At 47.1% G+C, this 19,426-nt stretch overlaps 2 protein-coding genes across 2 annotated transcripts in view; one reads left to right on the top strand and one right to left on the bottom strand.

Moving 5' to 3' along the window:
* The window catches only part of TULP4 (TUB like protein 4), a 252,394-nt gene that overhangs the window by 172,068 nt on the left and 60,900 nt on the right, over positions 1-19,426 (top strand). Inside the window, exon 3 of the mRNA XM_062186989.1 lies at positions 17,811-17,939. Within this exon, the coding sequence (XP_062042973.1) occupies positions 17,811-17,939 (129 nt within the window). The remainder of the gene's footprint in view (positions 1-17,810; positions 17,940-19,426) is intronic.
* Positions 9,317-16,963, bottom strand: LOC133756376 (ephrin type-A receptor 5-like). Its single transcript, XM_062187082.1, is given in 2 exon segments — positions 9,317-10,519; positions 16,937-16,963. Coding segments are annotated over 2 exon segments (1,230 nt in total).

The following is a 19,426-nucleotide window of genomic DNA, read 5'->3' on the forward strand; positions in this document are numbered from 1 at the left end:
CAGGGCTCTTCACAAGCTGACTTCTGCTGAAGCCCAGGCTTACCACATTGAAAGCCACTGCAGTGGACTGGCCTGTTGGGTCTCCTTGAGGGCAGATCACTGTACAGATCAGCCATTAATAGGCCTGCCACCCATTGCTTCTGATGCCGAGCTTTCTTTTCCTCCTGGTTTGTGTTAAAGCAGACCAGAGGATGCAAGTCAAGGGAGTGCCCGTTTCCCATCTCTAATCTTCGGTGGCCTGAACTACAAGTCTATAGTCACAGGCATGTTCTGTAGTAGTTTTTCTAAGGTAGACAATGCCCATATTTTTAACTTATATAAGAACATTTTTTAAAAACTTCACATCTGAGTGCTTTTGTTTCTTTCCCTGTGCTTGTTAAGGAAAGAGGTGTGTGTGTGTTTGTGTCTGTAGTTTTAAAAGATTCATTTGTTTAATCGATAGAGTGGAGGAGTGGGAGAGGGACAGGGATTTTCCATCTACTGGTTTACTCCCCAAATGGCTGCAACAGCCAGGGCTAAGCCAGGCTAAAGCCATAAGCCACAAACTCCACCCAGGTCTCTTAAGTGGGTGGCAGGGACCCAAGTACATGGGCCATCATCTACTGCCTTATCAGGTGCATTAGCAGGAAGCTGGATCAGAAGCAGAGTAACTGGGGGTTGAACCGGCACTCCGTATGGGATACCCTCCAGGAAGTGTATGTTACTGAGCTTAAAGAACTTTTAGAAAGCAGGAAGTGCCCAGTAGGCATAAAAGAAATGGATCCTTTTAACTTCTGTGACTATGTTAGTAGAAGTTGAAAATGATCTTGATGGAACAGTTGATTAGTTGATTTTGTTGATAGGCATTCATATGTACTGTGTCTATATGAATTTCTCCCAGTGAAAAAGATTCTCTGGCAGTTGCTTTTCATGTTGAAGATGATCTTGTGGGTTGCATTGTTCCCTTACTGCTATCAAGGGAGCAGTTAGCACCCCTTGGATTGTGGCTTTGTTGGTTGCAACAGTTTAGGAAGCTGAGGAGTCAGCCCTGCAATCCCTCATTTCACTGAGAGCTGGCCCAGTTCTAAGAGATGTGAAGGGTATCTGTGATCAAAACAGCCCCTTTGGAAAGATAGCCAAGAGCAAAATCATGGTGTCACCAAGCTTGGACTCCCTGTCAGTTTGCACAAAGAAGTCCTGGATGCGTAAGAGCCCATTTTTTTTACCCTTCCCTGGCCTTAAGGTCTTGTGACTTGGCAGGAAAAGGAAAAGGGTTTTTTCCACCCATGAATTTGTGGTTTTGTTAATACAAGGCCAAGTTGACCTTTCAGACAAAGGAAGATAGCAAGTGCTGAAGCCCAGGCTGGACATCGGGCTTCCTGCTACTAGTGAGAACAGATTCCTTGCTGTAGCCTTGCCCGCTCACTGAGCACTGAGAGGCATGCTTGGACAACAAGCTAAGATCCTATTCCCTGTTGGTAACAGAAGTTGGCCGCACCTGAAAGGTGGTGGCAGTGTTTCAGGCAGTACTCTTTCCTGCCCAGTTGCTAGATATGGTGGGCTAAGTGGTAGAGAATTGAAAGAACAGTGTGCTGAAAATCCCACTATCTTAACTGCTCTGAGAAATGAAAAGGAACATCTTGGAAATAAATAGATTAAATGTCAATAATGACTAAAGTATATGCTTGGCATATAAGAATATAATAATATTTAAAATTTTTAATCAAAATAGCCATCCTAACTACTTTATAATTATTGAATTTTCTCTTAGAAATGTAGTGGAGGAATAGCAGTTGTGGATGCTGGAAATCAGCCTTTTCCCCTCTGGGCAGTACCATCTCCGCGGCCGTGTTCTGGCTTTGGATGCGTGGTCTTAGCTTTGGGTGATAATAGGGAGTTCTAGTGGGGCAGCCCCACGCCCACCCCGCAGTTGGCCGTCAGGACTCTGCTTAAATCCTTTCCCTGTTGTAGGTCCCTTCTGAGGACAGCTTTTGCCACTGATAGCCCACCGCTCTTACCAGAAAGTTCTCTCTCAGCAAACATTGAGAACCTTACAGTTTGTGTAGGTGTCCCAGTTGTGCCCCAAGATTTTTTCTGGTTTTCTCAGAAAACTTTTCATGGATAATTTTGAATGGTCAAAAGTTTCTAGACCAGGGACTAGCATTGTGGCACAGTGGGTTAAGCCACTGCTTGCAACACTGACAGCCCATATTGGACTGTTGGTCAAGTTCTGACTGCTCCCTGCTTCCAGTCTGTCTTCGTTGATAACAGCCGCTGGGAAAGCAGCAGATGAGTATCTAAGTACTAGGGGACCCGCCACCCATGTGGGGGATGCGGATGGAGGTCCAGGTTCCTGGCTTCAGTCTGGCTGTTGTGGGCATTTGGGGAGTGACCCAGAGGATGGAAGCGTGTACTGCCTTGTTCTCTTGCTCTCTCAGTCTTTCTGCCTTTCAAATAAATAAATAAATCTCTAAAAAAATAATTTCTAGATCAGAAATTTCAGCTTTCTAATTTAAAAAAATGAGCATTCATCATAAATAAAGTAGCTTTCCCAGGATGAAAAGATTATTCCCAAACAGTAGGATTATGAGATGGTTCTGCCCTGCTTTATTTTTTAAGTAGAAGAACACACAGGTCTAGGAGTAGAGCTACCTGGTTCCTGTCCCCTGCCCTAGCTGAATGGGTCCTTTGGGCAATTAACCTCTCTGAACCTCGTGCCTTTTCTGCTAAATGAAAATGATAATGCCTGCTCTGTTGCAGGGATGTGGCCATGGGGCATTTTGAAAATAGGAGCCTTTTGTAATTTCTGTGCAAGCATAGGAAGTTAACACTGTCATTTCAGAGTGGACCGTTTTGAATCATAAATCTCATTTGGCAGATACTCGGGTGCTGTGTCTCATAGAAGTATGTTAGGCCTTCTGGCAGGTCTTGAAAGCACCTGAGTATGATTAGTTAACAGTTTAGTTTATGCTTTGCTAACTTGTTGCAGATACCAGGAGGAGATTTTAAGAAATCTAAGAATAAATAAAATGTGGAATTACATTATGAAGCTAACAAATTTGGTAACTTCAGGCGAAGGCTGTGTATATCTGTGAGTCAGCTTGATTTGAGTTGAGATCCCTCTTGCAAATTGGAATCAAATGCAAGGGGAAAGGATCCTTTGCTAATAGACAAGACTTGTAGACAGCTGAGTTAAGAGAGGGGGAAGAGAGAGGCACTGCATCCCAGCTGGACCAGACAAGAGAACTGTGAAGCACAAGAGTAGGAGTGCCTGCCCTCCTGTAACAATAGAAGACATGATGCGTTTTTCTTTCTTTGCTTTTCCCTTTGCTTCTAAAAATCAAAACATGAGTCCATTAGAAACAAAAATAACTCCTTTTGTCTCCCTAACTAGAAATGTACTGCTTACAGAAAAATTAATTCCAATGTATTCAGTGGGATTATTTCACAATTCTAGGTTTGAGGTGCTTTATTTTTAAGTACTTGATTTGGAAGAATATAAATGAGTGAAAGGAAATATTACACAGCTTTGAAATTGGTGTATGTGACACTTTGGTTTTGAGCTCTTTGTGTGTGAATCATGGTTTCCAACAACTTGTTGTATATAGGAGCCAGTGTTTCTTAAAACTCAGGTCCTTTTTTAAAATTAAAATCTATCCTCCTTTAATATTAAAATTTCAAAGGAAATGACTGAAAATCAATTAAAGCATGTATGTTATAAATTATATTTAATATGCCTTTTAAAGTCCCATAGTCTCATCCACCTCACCTCTGAATCTTGTGATTCTGGTATGTTCTTCAGTTTCTGAGATGCATTGCCTGGCACTTGTCATAGGCACTATTAAATCTCTACTGAATGATACTAACAACAATAAACTGTATGCCTCAAAGAGAATGCTCTCAATACTCTGCGTGTAGTATGTAGCCCACTTATTGCCTATCTGTTGAAAGTACACATTTTAAAATAATACAGCCTCAAGTGGCTTTCTGTTATCAATAGGATGAAGTCCAAATCCTTTAGCTTTTCCACTGGAAGACAGTATTGGACCTCAATAACAAATGGACCAGGCACGGTAGTCCCAGCTACTTGGGAGGCTGAGGCTGGAGGATCGCTTGAGTCCAGGAGTTCTGGGCTGTCGTGCTCTATGCCAATCGGGTGTCTGTACTAAGTTCGGCATCAATCTGGTGACCTCCCTGGAGCAGGGGACCACCAGGTTGCCTAAGGAGGGGTGAACCGGCCCAGGTCGGAAACGGAGCAGGTCAGAACTCCCGTGCTGATCAGTAGTGGGAGCGTGCCTGTGAATAGCCATGCACTCCAGCCTGGCAACAGAGAGACCCTGTCTCTTTAGCTTCCCTGCCCTACCTAAAATTTTAGATTGCTGAGGGAGAAATAATGATCAACATTAGTAGAATAAAATTAAGGAAAAAAATAACAAAGGGAATTACTACCAGGGGAAACAGGTATTGTTTTTCCTTTGTTTATATTAGAACAGCTGAACAGATAAGTGCCCAGCTTTCTCAGAAGGGCTTTTCTGCCGTTCTAGTAGGTGTAGGTTATCTGTTGTGTCTTAATTAGCATTTCCTAAGGGCTGCTGATGTTGAACATTTCTTCATGTGCCTATTTGCCATCTGAATTTCTTTTTTTTTTTAAGTTATTTATTTATTTATTTGAGAGGTAGAGTTACAGACAGGGAGAGGGGGAGACAGAGAGAAAGGTCTTCTGTTCTCTGGTTCACTCCCCAAATGGCCGCAACACCGGAGCTGCACCGATCTGAAGCCAGGAGCCAGGAGCTTCTTCCTGGTCTCCCATGTGACCCAAGGACCTGGGCCATCCTCTACTGCTTTCCCAGGCCGTAGCAGAGAGTTGGATGGGAAGGGGAGCAGCCGGGACTAGAACCGGCACCCCTATGGTGGAGGATTAACCTACTGCACCACAGCGCCGCCGGCCCCTGAATATCTTTATTTAAGCAAAGGGTTTGTTCCAGTTTCCTTCCCTTTGGATAAAAGCAGACGTTTCTTACTTTTGAGTTAAGTGTTAGACCCAACAACAAGGTTGATATCTTTTTAAATCTTTTCTCATCTATAGGTTCTTAATCTTCTTGTTTCCTTGAGTCAGGAAAATCTGGAACATGAGAAATTCTGCAAGTCAGATGGATCTTCCTAGTTAGACACCCGTGATGCTCAGTGTGTTTTTCTGTCCTGTATTTCCATATGCTGGCTGGCTAGGTATAGTGACTTCAAGCCTGACTTTTTTGGTACTACTTCATGCACTTCCATCAGGAGACATATGGAATATGCTTTTCTGTCTTTTTGCTATGATGTAAAAATTGATCAGTAAGTTAGAGTGTGTCAGTTTAATCCATTCATGCTACATTCTCATCAATTGTCCAACTGATTTCAGCATCCACTGGCAGTCTTTGCCAAAAGCTGATGCTTCATTAGGAGTCGCAAATGGTAATAGCCTAGTTCCATCACTCCTTCATGGTTAACTAGGACACTCGGAGAAAACCTGTGCCTCTTCAACGGTTCGGTTATGAGGGGGCACTGTCAGCAAGTCGGCAGGGTAAATGCGGACTCTGTTTTCCCATTGGCTCACCCATTTGCAGGGGAATAGTTGGTTCTATACCATTGTTCAAAGGTTAGGGAAGATTTTTGTTTTTTATGATTGCCATGGACCTATGGACTTTGGTGCCCAGTTGATAGATTGTAGCACACTTCTCTCAATGCCTTACATGAATGCTTGCGATTGGGTTGATGCCTACTTTACCTTCTGATGTGAGAAACTGTCCCAGGCAGAGTGGATAGTGAGAGAAAGAGAGACAGAGAGAAAGGTCTTCCTTTTTGCTGTTGATTTACCCTCCAATGGCTGCTGCGGCCGGCGCATCGTGCTGATCCGAAGCCAGGAGCCAGGTGCTTCTCCTGGTCTCCCATGTGGGTGCAGGCCCCAAGGACTTGGGCCATCCTCCACTGCCTTCCCGGGCCATAGCAGAGAGCTGGCCTGGAAGAGGGGCAACCGGGATAGAATCTGGCGCCCCAACCGGGACTAGAACCTGGTGTGCCGGCGCCGCAAGGCGGAGCATTAGCCTGTTGAGCCACGGCGCCGGCCCTGTCATGTTAATGTTTTATGTCAGAAGCAGTTCATCCACCCAGTAGCAGTGAGTATACCTAGTACCCAGTTTTCGTTTCTTTATTTTTAATTATTTATTTATTTGAAAGACAGAGATTTCCCATCTGGTGCTTTGCTTCCCAGATGCATGCAACAGTCAGGTCTGGGCCTGGACAAAGCTAGAAGCTGGGGACTCAATCCAGTCTCCACATGAGTATCAGGGACCCAGCTATTTGAGCCATCACCTGTCACCTCTCCAGGTGTACATTAGCACAACGCTGGGATTGGGAGCAGAAGTGAGACTCCGACTCTGGCCCTGATAGAGGATGCAGGCATCCCGGGCAGCATCTTCACTGTAATGCCAAAGGCCTGTCCTAGATCCTGGCTTCTTTTTTTATAAAGATTTATTTTCTCTATTTGAGGGGGTTAGAAAGAGAGGCAGAGAGAGAGAGAGAGAGAGAGAGCAAGAGAGAGAGAGGTCTTCCATCCGCTGGTTCACTTCCCAAATGCCTGCAATGGCTGGAGCTGAGCCAATCTGAAGCCAGGAGTCAGGAGCTTCTTCCAGGTCTCCCACATGGGTGCAGGGGCCCAAAGACTTGGGCCATCTTCCACTGCTTTCCTAGGCCACAGCAGAGAGCTGGATCGGAAGTGGAGCAGCCAGATCTCTAACCAACGCCTGTATGTTATGCTGGCACTGCAGGCCGGGGCTTTAACCTGCTGCACCACTGCAGATCCTAGTTTCTTTCTTTCTTTTTTTTTTTTTTTTTTTGGGGGGGGGGTTGCTAACCATTTTGTACTCAAAAAATATTCTGCCTGTGTCTCTTAAGAGAAGAAAAATAGCATGAATTTCATTAGAAATAATAAATAACAAGTAGGGAAACATACTTAGATAAATAGGTTTGGGATATTATTTGTTTCTAAATGTAAAGAACATTTCAAAGAAATAAATGTGTGTACTTAAGCAGTTTATTATTGGAAATTTAGTCATATGAGTAAGACAAAAAAATGTTCACTATACTAAGTTAATACAACAGAAACAAGAATACTTTGTTATCTCAGCAAAATCAGATTATTAGGGGTAAGGAATTCTACTTTTCTTCAAGTAAGTTATAGGAAGACAACAGATCATGAACTGTTCAACTGACCAAGACCCCTCAATCATGGCTCTGTGATTTTCTGGAGTCAGGTCGTGTGTTCAGGAGCCAGCCCGCATTCTGAACACTAGAGATGTAGCCTCTAAAAGACTTTCGGTCACCTCCATCAGATTCCATACATATACCAGGTCATGGGCATGACAGTGCTGGGTCATCTTCCAGCACAGCTGCAGTAAATATCACTATACTATGATAATCATTACAACAGATATATTCAAACTTCAGCATAATATATTGCTAATTAAATCCTAACAGTTTGGTTATCAAAGAAACCGAGTAATCAAATGTCATTACAGAATAAGGTCATAAAAAATTCACCAACATGGCCTCTGTCATAGTTAATACAGGAAGTGCCAATCACGTGGGTTAATACCCTGGACTTCAGAACGTGGTCCGACCGCATAGGAGTAAGGAAGGTTCAGTTTAAAAGTCATGTTTGTCAGTTTTCAGAAGGACCAAGGAGAATTACACAGACAATACACATGTGAAAAGGCAGTATTTTAAAACACAGGGTTCTTTTATGACTGCACGTGCCCTCTCCTCTCTTTGGAATTCACTTCCTTCCCCTAGCCATTTGGTTTCTTTCTTATTCCTGAAGTTAACAAACATCACCTTTGCCATCAATGGGCAGGCAGCACAACCAAAGTGGGAAGAGTCACTAATGAAGTAGTAGATCAACAAACATTTGCAAAAGCAGTAAGTCTAAAGAATTCTATGACGGAAAGAATAAGTGAATAAACACCAGTTAGGCGTGACCTTGTCTTGAACAGCCAGAGACAGCTTTCTGTGAATGAGGGATATTGGAGCACAGATGAGAAGGATTCACATGCATTAACCAAACATAAATGAAGGAGAGGAAAGTTCCAGAAGAAGAAAATAGAATCATAAAAGAACAAACAGTAACAGTGAGCAAACTGCCTTTGAGAAGCTGAAAAGAGCTAGTATGGGTAGTGCACAGGGTAGGGGTAGTAGCATAGTTTAAGAAGAGTCTGCAGAGGTGACAAGGGCAAAACCATGTAGGGACTTAAGACGATTATAAAAACGCTGGCTTAAAGAAAACCACTGATGTGTATAATAACGTGAATCCGTACAGGACAGAGGGCATATGTGGCAAGAAAGGAAATGAGTGTTTACAATAAGAGTTGCATTCCTCTGGCTCAAATATCAAAACGACTGGTCATTTATTATATTTGAAAAAACAAGATTCTAACAAGGCGGGCTCTTAAACTGATGGAGAAAGCAAACAGAAGTGGGTGATTTAAAGAGTTGAGTGGTACTTTCTATAACCACTTTATAAGGGATTGAAATTGAATGCGTAGGAAGCAGATGTCAGGGATGATTCTGAGATTTCTGGCCTATCAGACAGAAAGCATAGCTCCAAAACATCAGCGATCCACATTTAAATGTCTGAGGGTGCTGTGTTAACGTCATAGAGTGTGTCAGAGCCATAGTGACATTTTACCTTATACACCTGCCCCCCCCACATACACACACATTTTCATACACATATTGTATATAGCCATAAAGACCGCAAGAGTACTTGTGATGTTTTAGTTCTCCAAAGCAAATACTCAACAGGTACTTGTTCATTCAATGAGTTATTCAATCAATATGTTGTTATTTACAGAACAAACATTGTTCCTTCTGCAATGGCACACATCATGTGTGTGCTGTAAAACACCATGAGTCATCACTCATAGACTCATAGACTCCACTGTATACTCACAGACTCCACTGTATACCACACACTCAGCTCCGTGTGGTCTACAGACTGCCTCACACCCACAGCCAAGAGTCCTGTCCCCAGGGTTGGACAAATGAGGGAATTCAGACAGTCATTTAGTAACGTGGTCCGCACTGCTCACTCTGCAGTTCATCTCGCTGTCTCACAATTCGCCTCTCCTCCTCAGTTACTGAAGTGTAAGGAGAGGGAGAAGATGTATGTTAACGCCTGCACTAAGAAACATGACATCAGAACACTGTCTCCACAAGGTAGTTCTTCAGTACCAGTAGAATGTTCTCATATTCAGCAATCAAAACTGGTCCTCCAGAACCTCAGAGCCCCTTCTGCACCCTGTCAGCCTTGGCAGGTGCCATTTTTCTCCTCATATCCTGCCTTGCACATGCATTTCCCCATGGGCACCAGCCACTCCCCCTCTGCGCTGCAGTGCATTTTGGGAGGTTCATCTGTCACAGAATGGTTGACACAGGAGCCTGACACTTCCAGCAACTGTGAAGAATCTGCTCCAGTGATGGTGTCGGGGAAGACAGCCAAGTGTCGCACCACGGAAGGGCATTTCTTATAGTACACACACACAGAAACCAGAGCAATGCAGGCGCCAACGTCTTGGAAAGCAAGATAGAAGCCCTTTCTGGTCAGAGGCCTACGTCTCTGATCTGTATTCAGCTGCATGACACGGTCACCGAGGTCGAGTTCCGTAAAGCTCTCATCAGCAGCAGTGGTATCGATTTTGATGTACTGGTTTTCCTTGATGCTTCTCCCGTTTTCATCGCCGGACTCAAAGTAGTACACGTTGAGAGTTTCTTTGCAGGTTCCCAGTCCTCCGGGAAGGCTGTTGCAGCCCCGCAAGGTGAACTTGAGCTCTGTGAAGATTCTGGAAGCACCTTCATTGGAGACCCAACTGGTCAAAAGCCAGCTGTTCTGATTCTGTTCCATAACTTTGCATACTTGGTATGTGTGGATAGGGGCATAGTTTTCATCCACTTCATCAGTCTCTTCCCAGACATTTTTGGGAAAAGCAATCCATCCTAGGTCTCACATGACCGTGCGTGAATCCAACAAATTCACTTCGTTGCTAGGGCTGGCCAGGAGGGTCCGGAGCGCAGCGCACGGGAGAAGGCACGTCCAGAGGGGAGCCTTGCGAGGTGCGGAGAAGCAGCCGGCCAGGGACGCAGAGGGGATGGAGGTGTCGCCGCCGCCGCCCCCATCTTCTCCCAGCCTCCTTCGCCTCCGGTCCCGCGCAGCTCCGGGCACCAGCTCCTGTGTCGCGAAGGGGCCGAAGGAGGCTCGGGGCTCCTCCACGAGCCCCGCGGGGGTCTTCCGCCTTCCCGCATGCGGCACGCGACTCTTCCAAAATGCGGGACGCACGGGTGCGCCGAGAGGGCTCAAGTTTGCGTCAGGCCCGCTGCGCAGGGCTTCGACGGGATCCCGTTTCTCAGTCCCTGCAGCCCTGGACGCCGGACAGACGCTGGACCAAGGCGCCCACGGGGTTCCCGCGTCCCGTGCTGGTCCCGCGTCCGGTGCCGCCACCTCTCTAGACTTTTTTAAGCGTCATGATGTTTTCCAGCGGCACTAGGAGAGGGTCCTTTTCGGTCTTCAGGGCTAAAATGGACCAGGGCAAGGGAGACAAGTCATCCTAAGTCCAAAACCCCAATTTAAAAAGGGGTGGGGGGTGGGGGGCAAGCAGGGTGGCGAGGAATAAAAGCAGAGGGAGTCGGAGAGACCCTGAGAGAGGCGAGGGCAGGTAAAGGATCCCGGGAGTTCCCGGAGGCCAGCGAGGGAGCGCGAAGCCGGCCGCTGCGGCCCGGAGCTGCATCGGCGCCTGCGGCGAGTGCGCGGCTGCGAAAGGCGAAGCGGAAACCGCAAGGCGCGCTCCTGCTGTGTCGGGAGCTCCGCCCCGCCCCGCCCCGCGCCGCTCACCCCGCCCTCCCCAGATGCTAGTCCATGGAGAAATACCTGATTCAAGACCTATGGCTGCCGGCGCCACAGCTCAATAGGCTAATCCTCCACCTTGCGGCGCCGGCACACCGGGTTCTAGTCCCGGTCGGGGCGCCGGATTTTGTCCCGGTTGCTCCTCTTCCAGGCCAGCTCTCTGCTGTGGCCCGGGAGTGCAGTGGAGGATGGCCCAAGTGCTTGGGCCCTGCACCCCATGGGATACCAGGAGAAGCACCTGGCGGATGTGCAGGCCGCAGCCAGCGGCTGCAGCAGCCATTGGAGGGTGAACCAACGGCAAAGGAAGACCTTTCTCTCTGATGAGGAGAAATAGAACACAGAAATTTGGGGTGTTAAAGGGACACAGGAGCCAACTGTGGTGTAGCTGGTAAAGCCACCTTCTTCAGTGCCGGCATCCCTTATGGGCACTGATTCGAGTCCTGGCTGCTCCACTTCCTATCCAGCTCTCTGCTGTGGCTTGGGAAAGCAGTGGAAGATGGCCAAAGTCCAAGTCTTTGGGCCACTGCACCCGCATGGGAGCCCTGGAAGAAGCTCCTGGCTCCTGGCTTTGGATCAGCTCAGCTCTGGCCATTGTGACCAATTGTGGAGTGAACCAGCAGATGGAAGACCTCTCTCTCTGCCTCTGCCTTTCTCTAACTCTGACTTTCAAATAAGTAAGTGAATCTTTAAAAAAAAAAAAAAAAGAATTAGCCAAAAGTAGAGCAATTTGAGCAACAAAATAAATGTTAAGTATGTTGGGATTAAAACCCAAACTATAAATATTCATAAGTATTTTATACTGATTAAATAAGTAAGTGGGGAGAATAGGCAGATCTGCCAAGCAGAAGAGTTATAATTTATGTAGCTCTCTCCTCCAGGAGGTGGAGCTCAGGTTGTCACACCCTTCCAGGAACACCAGGTGATCAAGATTAGTCTTAGCATCTTCCTCCTCAAAACCTGTGAGAGAAGGATCAGATGGATCCAGTGGAGGGCCATTCTGCTGGGTGCTTTGAGTCCTCCTCACAGCTGTCAAGAGCACCAGAAAGGAAGGAGGTCTGAGAAGCTGTCCGTCAAGAGGGGCCTAAAGAGACGGGACGACGGCTGCGCTGCGGCGTCCCGGGCACCGGGGGAGAGCTAAGGAACCGGAATATTAACGGCAGCGTGTCAGTATGGATTCATTAGTTAAAGAAATGCACCATACTAATGTAAGATGTCAGTAATAAGGGAAACTGTTCAATCAGACAGGTCCTTGGAAAGTAAATCATAGAAATATGATTCAAACTAGCCAAAAGAAATGAAAACATCTATCTTTATTAAAAAAAAAAAAACTTGTATACAAATATTTACAGCAGTGTTATTCATAATAGTCAAAATGTGAGACCAACCCAAGTGTTTATCGGCCGATGAATGGATCTGTAGAGCACTGTGCATTCATACAATAGAGAGTGAAAACTGATACGTTCTACAACAGAGATGATCCTTGACACTGTTTTGCTGAGTCAAAGAAGCCAGTTATGAAGGACCATGCCTTGTATGGTTCCATTTAAACACAATGTCCAGAATCACCACATGTTTAGGGACAGAAAGGAAGCTTGTGATTGCCTAGGGCTGGGGGTCGGGCCGTCTTACGGGATTAGATGGTGTTAGCCGCTGGAACATGGATGGTGGAATGTTGTGAATGTATTGTGATGGTGTACAACTCTGTGAATATTCTAAAAACCATTGAACTGTACACTTTGAGCGGATGAATTGTATGTTCTGTGAATTTTGTTTCAATGAAGCTGTTAACCCATCCCTACCCCACCCCTAATCTCCTTTGAATCACTTCTGACATCTTAATGTTGAAAGAGAGAATAGGGGCCATTGCTGTGGTGCAGCAGGTTAATGCCCTGGCCTGAAGTGCTGGCATCCCATATGGGTGCCGGTTTGAGACCCAGCTGCTCCTCTTCTGATCCAGCTCCCTGCTATGGCCTGGGAAGTGGGCCCCTTCACCCACGTGGGAGACCTGGAAGAAGCTCTTGGCTCCTGGCTTTGGATCAGCACAGCTCCGGCTGTTGTGGCCAATTGGGGAGTGAACCATTGGATGGAAGACACCTCTCTCTCTCTCTCTCTCTCTCTCTCTCTCTCTGCCTCTCCTCTCTCTGTATAACCCTGACTTTCAAATAAATAAATAAATCTTAAAAATAAGAAAGGATAATATAAAATTTTACAGAAATATGGGTCCTTCAAGAAGAGTTCAGGTTGGGGCGATTTGTTCATATGTACCTTGTAGGCACTGAGAACAAAAGCGAGGCGTTCTTGGTCTGGGGAGGAGCATTTGAGCGAGCACATGCAGCGATCGAAGGTGACACAGTTGTTGCAGGGAGCAGTGTTTGGAAGGTCAGGGAGGGTGTTCCCCACCAGGCGTCCAAAGTGCAGAAGGGCGTTCCAGGCCAGAGGCGGCCTGGCATATGTGGGGCAGTGGTCTTTGAGGGGCAGAGCTGGATGGAGGGTGCATGTGGCACTTAACTTTGTGTCCATGTAATATTAAAGAAAAGGAAACCGACACGTAACTCCTGAGCTGAACCACTCTGTCTTCTAGAATTTGAGTTCCCAGAATTAGTGCCACAGAGTTCTCGGTGTTGCCTGTTTGCCGTGTGCCTGGCACTATTGTTGGGTCATTATGTTTCTCCTCAGGGAGAGGTGCACCACCATGACCTACTTTGGCAAGTGCGGAAAGAGCCATCGATGCATCCCTGGGCTGCCTGTGGCCGTGGCGGGGAATACTGGCTGGTCAGTGAGGCGCTAAGTAAATACTGACACTGTTGAGGCTGTCTGCCTCAGAACATGTAGAGCATCTTTGAGATGGACAGCACTTGTTTCACTCTCCCAGAAGCACTTCCGGGTGTGGGAAGTGAAGTGACTTATGTAGGGCTTTGGATTACAACCTAAATAGTCTTCCTATGCTTTTCTTACATATTTCCCTACCTTTAATATCCCTCAATAATTGTTTATTGGTAACAATAACATGAAATAACAGCATTTCTTATCAATATCAGGCTGGTATTTTTTTTAATCATCAAAGGCCTAGGGTCAAAATTTAACTTACTCTTTTCTTTTTTAATAGAACAGTACACCCTGTCTCTCAAGTTCTTTGGTGTCCAGAGTAAACTGGAGCCCCATTTTCCTTTAAAAGGGAAAGAAAACTGCAGGATGCCTGGGCAGGTCCGTAGCACCCAGCCTCAGAACTGGGCAACTGCGGTCCCTGTTGGCCCCTGGCTGGTCGTTCCTCAGCACTGTGGTATGTCCCCACACTGCCAAATAGGCTGGACAGGCTTAGAGAGCAGGAAGTGAGCTGCTGGGAGGTACAGCGTGCAGCTGTGGTGTGCAGACAGGAGAGGAAATGAGACCCAGTCCAGGCAAACACGAGTGGTTTGACTTTGTTTTTGAACCAGCAGGCACTGGGAAGATGTCTGTGTGTAGGAGAGCTGATCATTTACGCTGGCCAGCTGTCACAGCAGAGAGAGGTGTGGCGGGGGACGCATCTCCATTCACTGCCGCCTCTCAGCTGGTGTGGGATTTCCAAAAGCTGAAGTCGGGTCCCTGAACATCCCGCTTATCTAGCAGTGGCAACTGTGTGATCCTAGGACCAAGAATATGTGATTTAACATAAGGAATAACTGTAAGATGTGTTTTGCTGTGTTCTGCAGTGTTTGGGTCATGCTGTGACGGACAATGCTGGCTGTTTTCAGGTAGCTGGTGCAGATGTTTGGTGTTTGTGCTGCCACCCACAGCAATGGGTGTAAAGGTGTAAACAGAGTCACAGAGACCACCCTGTGTCCTCTGAAACTCGACACCTTGTCCGGAAGCACTTTACTGCTCTGTAGACAAAGAATCACGATGCTAACATGAGGACATAATTCTGAAACTGGTCAGTCATGAATATTATGGTCTTGTCTGTCATGCTCCGTTCTGTGGTAACCGTTCTGAAGTGCACAGCTGATTGCAGGTAAATGATCAATGTGCGTCTGTAGGAGCCAAATTGTGGCCAAATGAAGATCTTACATTTGAAGATCTTACTGTTTGGACAAATTCGTTGTTGGTTCTGAAAGTCTGTGCGGTTGGCTTTTATTGACCATTTTGAAATTCTAAGTCTTATAACATTGTCAGTTAAAGATTTCCATTATTGTTGAATTTAAATTATCAATATTTTTGAAAGGCAGAGAGAGAAAGATATCTCCCATCTGCTGATTCACTCCCCAAGTGACCACAATGGCCTGGGGTTGAGACAGGCCAAGGCAAGGAGTGAGAGATTCAATCCGGATCTCCCACGTGGGTGGCAGAGACCCAGTCATTGACCCATCCCCGCTGCTTGCCAGAGTGTACATCAGCAGGAAGCTAGAGCAGAAGCGGAGTCAGTACTCAAACCTGCCTGCATCCCAGGTAGCGTCTTAACTGTAGCCTCAAATGTCTGTCCCCTAAAAGAGGATTCAAAGAATCAGTTTGTTGTTCCTGTACCCACGTGTTGAAGCCCCCTGTTGTATATGTCCGCAGCTCTGTTGTTGTGTAGAGCACACTGTATTGTTTCTGCTTAGCAAACTGAGCTCTACAGGGATGAAGAGACTTGAATGTGTAACCTCAGCACCTGACGATTTCTGGTTCTTGATAGGTAGGCAGTTAGTGTTTGCTGCTGTTGTAATGCCTTCAGGAGTGGAAAATAAGCTACTTGAAGTAGTTTTCAGTACCTTGAATAATACAAAGATGTAACTTAGCAAGGGCTGTAATTTCTGATGATGTATGTTCATTTGGCTCAGTATCGTCACAATTGTGTCAACATTTGAAGATGAGCAGCCCTGTCCCTGTCCTCAGACCTGTGAGGGGTGAGTCACAAGCAGAGCATTGAAGAGGGCTGTCTCAGTGCTGCTACGCAGAACTGGACCAGAGCAAGAAAGGGGGACTCATCGGAGGGCCGTAGTCGGATTCGTGTCTGCATCCTTGCGAGCTGAGTTTAGCATGGTGCACCACCGTCCAATTAGAATTAAATAATGACCACCTGGTCTCACAGCTCCCCGTGATTTATTTATTTATTTATTTATTTATTTTTGGACAGGCAGAGTTAGACAGTGAGAGAGAGACAGAGAGAAAGGTCTTCCTTCCGTTGGTTCACTCCCCAAATGGCCACCACAGCCGGCACTGCACCAGTCTGAAGCCAGGCGCCAGATACTTCCTCCTGGTCTCCCATGCGGGTGCAGGGGCCCAAGCACTCAGGCCATCCTCCCGGGCCACAGCAGAGAGCTGGACTCTTACCTTGATTTTTGCACAGTTTTTTTTTTTCTTTTATTTATTTATTTATTTTTATTTTATTTATTTATTTTTTTTGAGAGGTACAGTTACAAACAGTGAGATGGAGAGACAGAGAGAGAAAGGTCTTCCATCCACTGGTTTACTCCCTGAATGGCGGCAATGGCCAGAGCTGAGCTGAGCTGGCGCCCTTATGGGATGCCGGCGCCTCAGGTGGAGGAATAACCACAGTCCTGGCCCCTTTTGGAGTTTTTAAAAAAGAGCTGTGGTTCTCTTCACATTTTAAGTGGGTAATCATTTCTCCTTGGAGAATTTAAAGAGTTTTACAGGTACTTATACCAAGTGTGATGAACCAAGGCTGGCTAAAGGAGAAAGCTAAAACAAACTTCCTAGGGGTCTCTATCTGGTGCCCTGGAGGCAAATTTAGAGACCTCAGATCTGCTGTGTTCATTTTGTAACTTTGAGAGGTGATGGGCTTTGAGTTGTCTGAAGCATGAAATATGCTTTGAACAGCTGGCTGTGAAGTGGGATGGGGGCATGTGGAGGCCCTCGCCCACCAGTCCTTGGGCTCACTTTTGTTTGCGAATGTGAGCCAGCACTTGGAAACCACTTACACATGTTCACTATGGTTATGATTAGTTATTAGGCACAAAAGTACTGGAGGTACACAGGACGTACAGTTTTCTCTACGCCGACATCTGTAAGTGTGTGTCCACGGGGCTGCAGATGTTCTAATGCTCTTACCTTACCTGAGCTGACGGAGTGTTTCATGTCCGCCAGCTCCGCGTTAGTCACCTACATGAGCGTAATAAACACATGCAGATGGCAGCTGAATTCCGTAATCACCATCACCAGGAGAGGCCAGGCGGGGGCAGCGTCAGGGAACAGTGACCTCGGTGAACTGTGCAGTATTGATTTTGTGGCTTGTGGTCTCCTGGGACTGTTCCAGAACGCTCGTTTGCTTGCAGATCCTGCTGGGCCTCCTGGGAGCTGCTCTCAGACTCTCTGGGACCTCCTCTTGCAAACCACACTGCCAGAGGAAAGAGCTGACAAAGACAAAAGCCGTTGGTCTAGATTCAGGACTTTCAAAGTTGGAGAATCAAGTGCTTGTACTCATGAATTTTGAAGCTTAGAATTCCTTTGTATGCCCTCTGTGACGAATCCTCAGCGAGTTAGATCTTCCAGCTGTGTCCTCTTTCCAGAGCACACTCTCAAAAGTATTTCCATGTAGAAATAAGGTAGTTCCAGGAGGGAGATAGGAAGTTTCACTTTGGGAGAAAGAATGAAATATATAATAGCCTGATTGCAACGGGTCATCGATTTTGTGGGAATAGGTCCCTCAGAGCACAGGAGCAGGAGCTGAGGGGTCATTGCACACCTGGGACAGGCAGGCCTGGGGACAGATGCGTCCTCTCTTCACTTTTCCCAGCAGTTGGGTATTGTCTGCTCAGGTGTCTGCTGTGGGCTCACCCAGTCCCCTCCGCTGTGCCCCCTGCTCTCCCCCAGCGTTTGCCTTTGCCTAACTGCATTGTATTTGCTTCTGAAGTGTGATCACTTCCGAAGTAACCCAGGAATCCCTGGCCTCTTCCCTGCGGTAAACATCTTGGTGCTCTTCTAGGTTGTGCTGGTGAGGTGGAATGAGCCATACCAGAAACTGGCCACGTGTGATGCAGACGGAGGAATATTCGTGTGGATTCAGTACGAAGGCAGGTGGTCTGTGGAGCTGGTCAACGACCGCGGCGCTCAGGTGAGTGGGCGGCACTCCTTGTACCCAGACCGCTGGACAGGTGTGCTAGAGCCGAGGTGTTAGCACTGGAAAACCCTCTGCTGGATGAAGTGGGCTAGCAGTCAGTAAAATTAGAGCCTTGCTTTCATTGCCCTTGAACGTGTCACTACATGAGAAGAAGGGGCGCAGCTCAGACCTGCTGCCCCCACCCGGCCGAGCTGGCTGCCGTAGCCAGAGCTGTGCAGTTTCCCGCCGTCTGTGTGATGAGTTTGCTGTTAGGTGCTGTGACTGCGGGTGAGGTTTGCGTCCTCTGGAGTGCTTCTGGCCTGCACGTTGTGTTTCCTTTTAAAAGGTGTTTCCCTGTGTTGTGATCTTTATCTTTGGCTCGCAGAGAGCACTGCGTGATTGCTTCTCACAAGCTACTCGCCAAGCAAAGAGTTTCTCACATTCTGTCCTGTCAGGTTCCAATTAGCAGGGCCACCTGTTGTCATCGCTCAGCTCTTCCTCTCTGACACACTCTTTCACGAGGTGAGGAAAGCAGTTGCTTGGAGGACAGCCTGCTGAGCTGTGCTGTCTCTGCAACTGATCTGGGATTCTTCCTGCTTAGCGTACAGCTCCCCGTCCACGGGGAGGCTGGGCCATGTGGCACTCTTCTTGCCTGCCTGAGCTCCCCGTGTGAGGAGCCAGCTCCCATCACGGGGATTCAACAGAACCCAAATCTTTAGGGGACATTTGATGATCAATTTCTGGGAATCCTTGACTCTCCCATAATGACTTCCCTGTGACTGCCTCTCTGAATATTTCTAAGAGACAGGGTTTTTGTCCTCACCTCTTGCTTCTGTTGCTTAAATAAGCTATGCGCTTCCTGAGCTTGAACAATACAGAATAATCAAGTGACCTAAAACTGCAGGGAAGGGCCAGCACTGTGGTGTGGTGGTTAAAGCTGCAGCCTGCAGTGCCAGCATCCCGTATGGGCGCCGGTTCAAGTCCTGGCTGCTCCTCTTCCGATCCAGCTCTCTGCTGTGGCCTGGGAAAGCAGTACAAAATGGCCCAAATCCTTGGGCCCCTGCACCCGTATGGGAAGACCCAGAGGAAGCTCCTGGCTCCTGGCTTCGGATCAGTGCAGCTCCAGATGTTGTGGCCAATTGGGGAATGAACCAGCAGATGGAAGACCGACCTCCCCCACCCCCCCACCTCTCCTTCTCTCTGTGTAACTCTGAGTTTCAAATAAATAAATAAATCTTAAAAAAAAAAAAAAAAAAAAAACTGCAGGGAACAAAGATGTTATTGGCAGAGGCTGTTAATAAGCTGAGGATCTCCAAAAGTTGTCACCACGGAGAAGCCTGCCTTGGCTGAAAGCAGCACTCTGCTGGCTGTACTGGGCAGGGCAGATGTAAGAATGCAGCCTCACTGAGGAGGCCTCCCGAGCATCCTGAGCCCCTCCCTCCGTGGAGAGAAGAGGAGGAGGCACTCCTGTGCCCATCACTGGGCTCTCTCAAGTAGCGCGG

Source organism: Lepus europaeus, chromosome 3 (assembly GCF_033115175.1).
Source record: "Lepus europaeus isolate LE1 chromosome 3, mLepTim1.pri, whole genome shotgun sequence".
NCBI classification, from domain to species: Eukaryota; Metazoa; Chordata; class Mammalia; order Lagomorpha; family Leporidae; genus Lepus; species Lepus europaeus.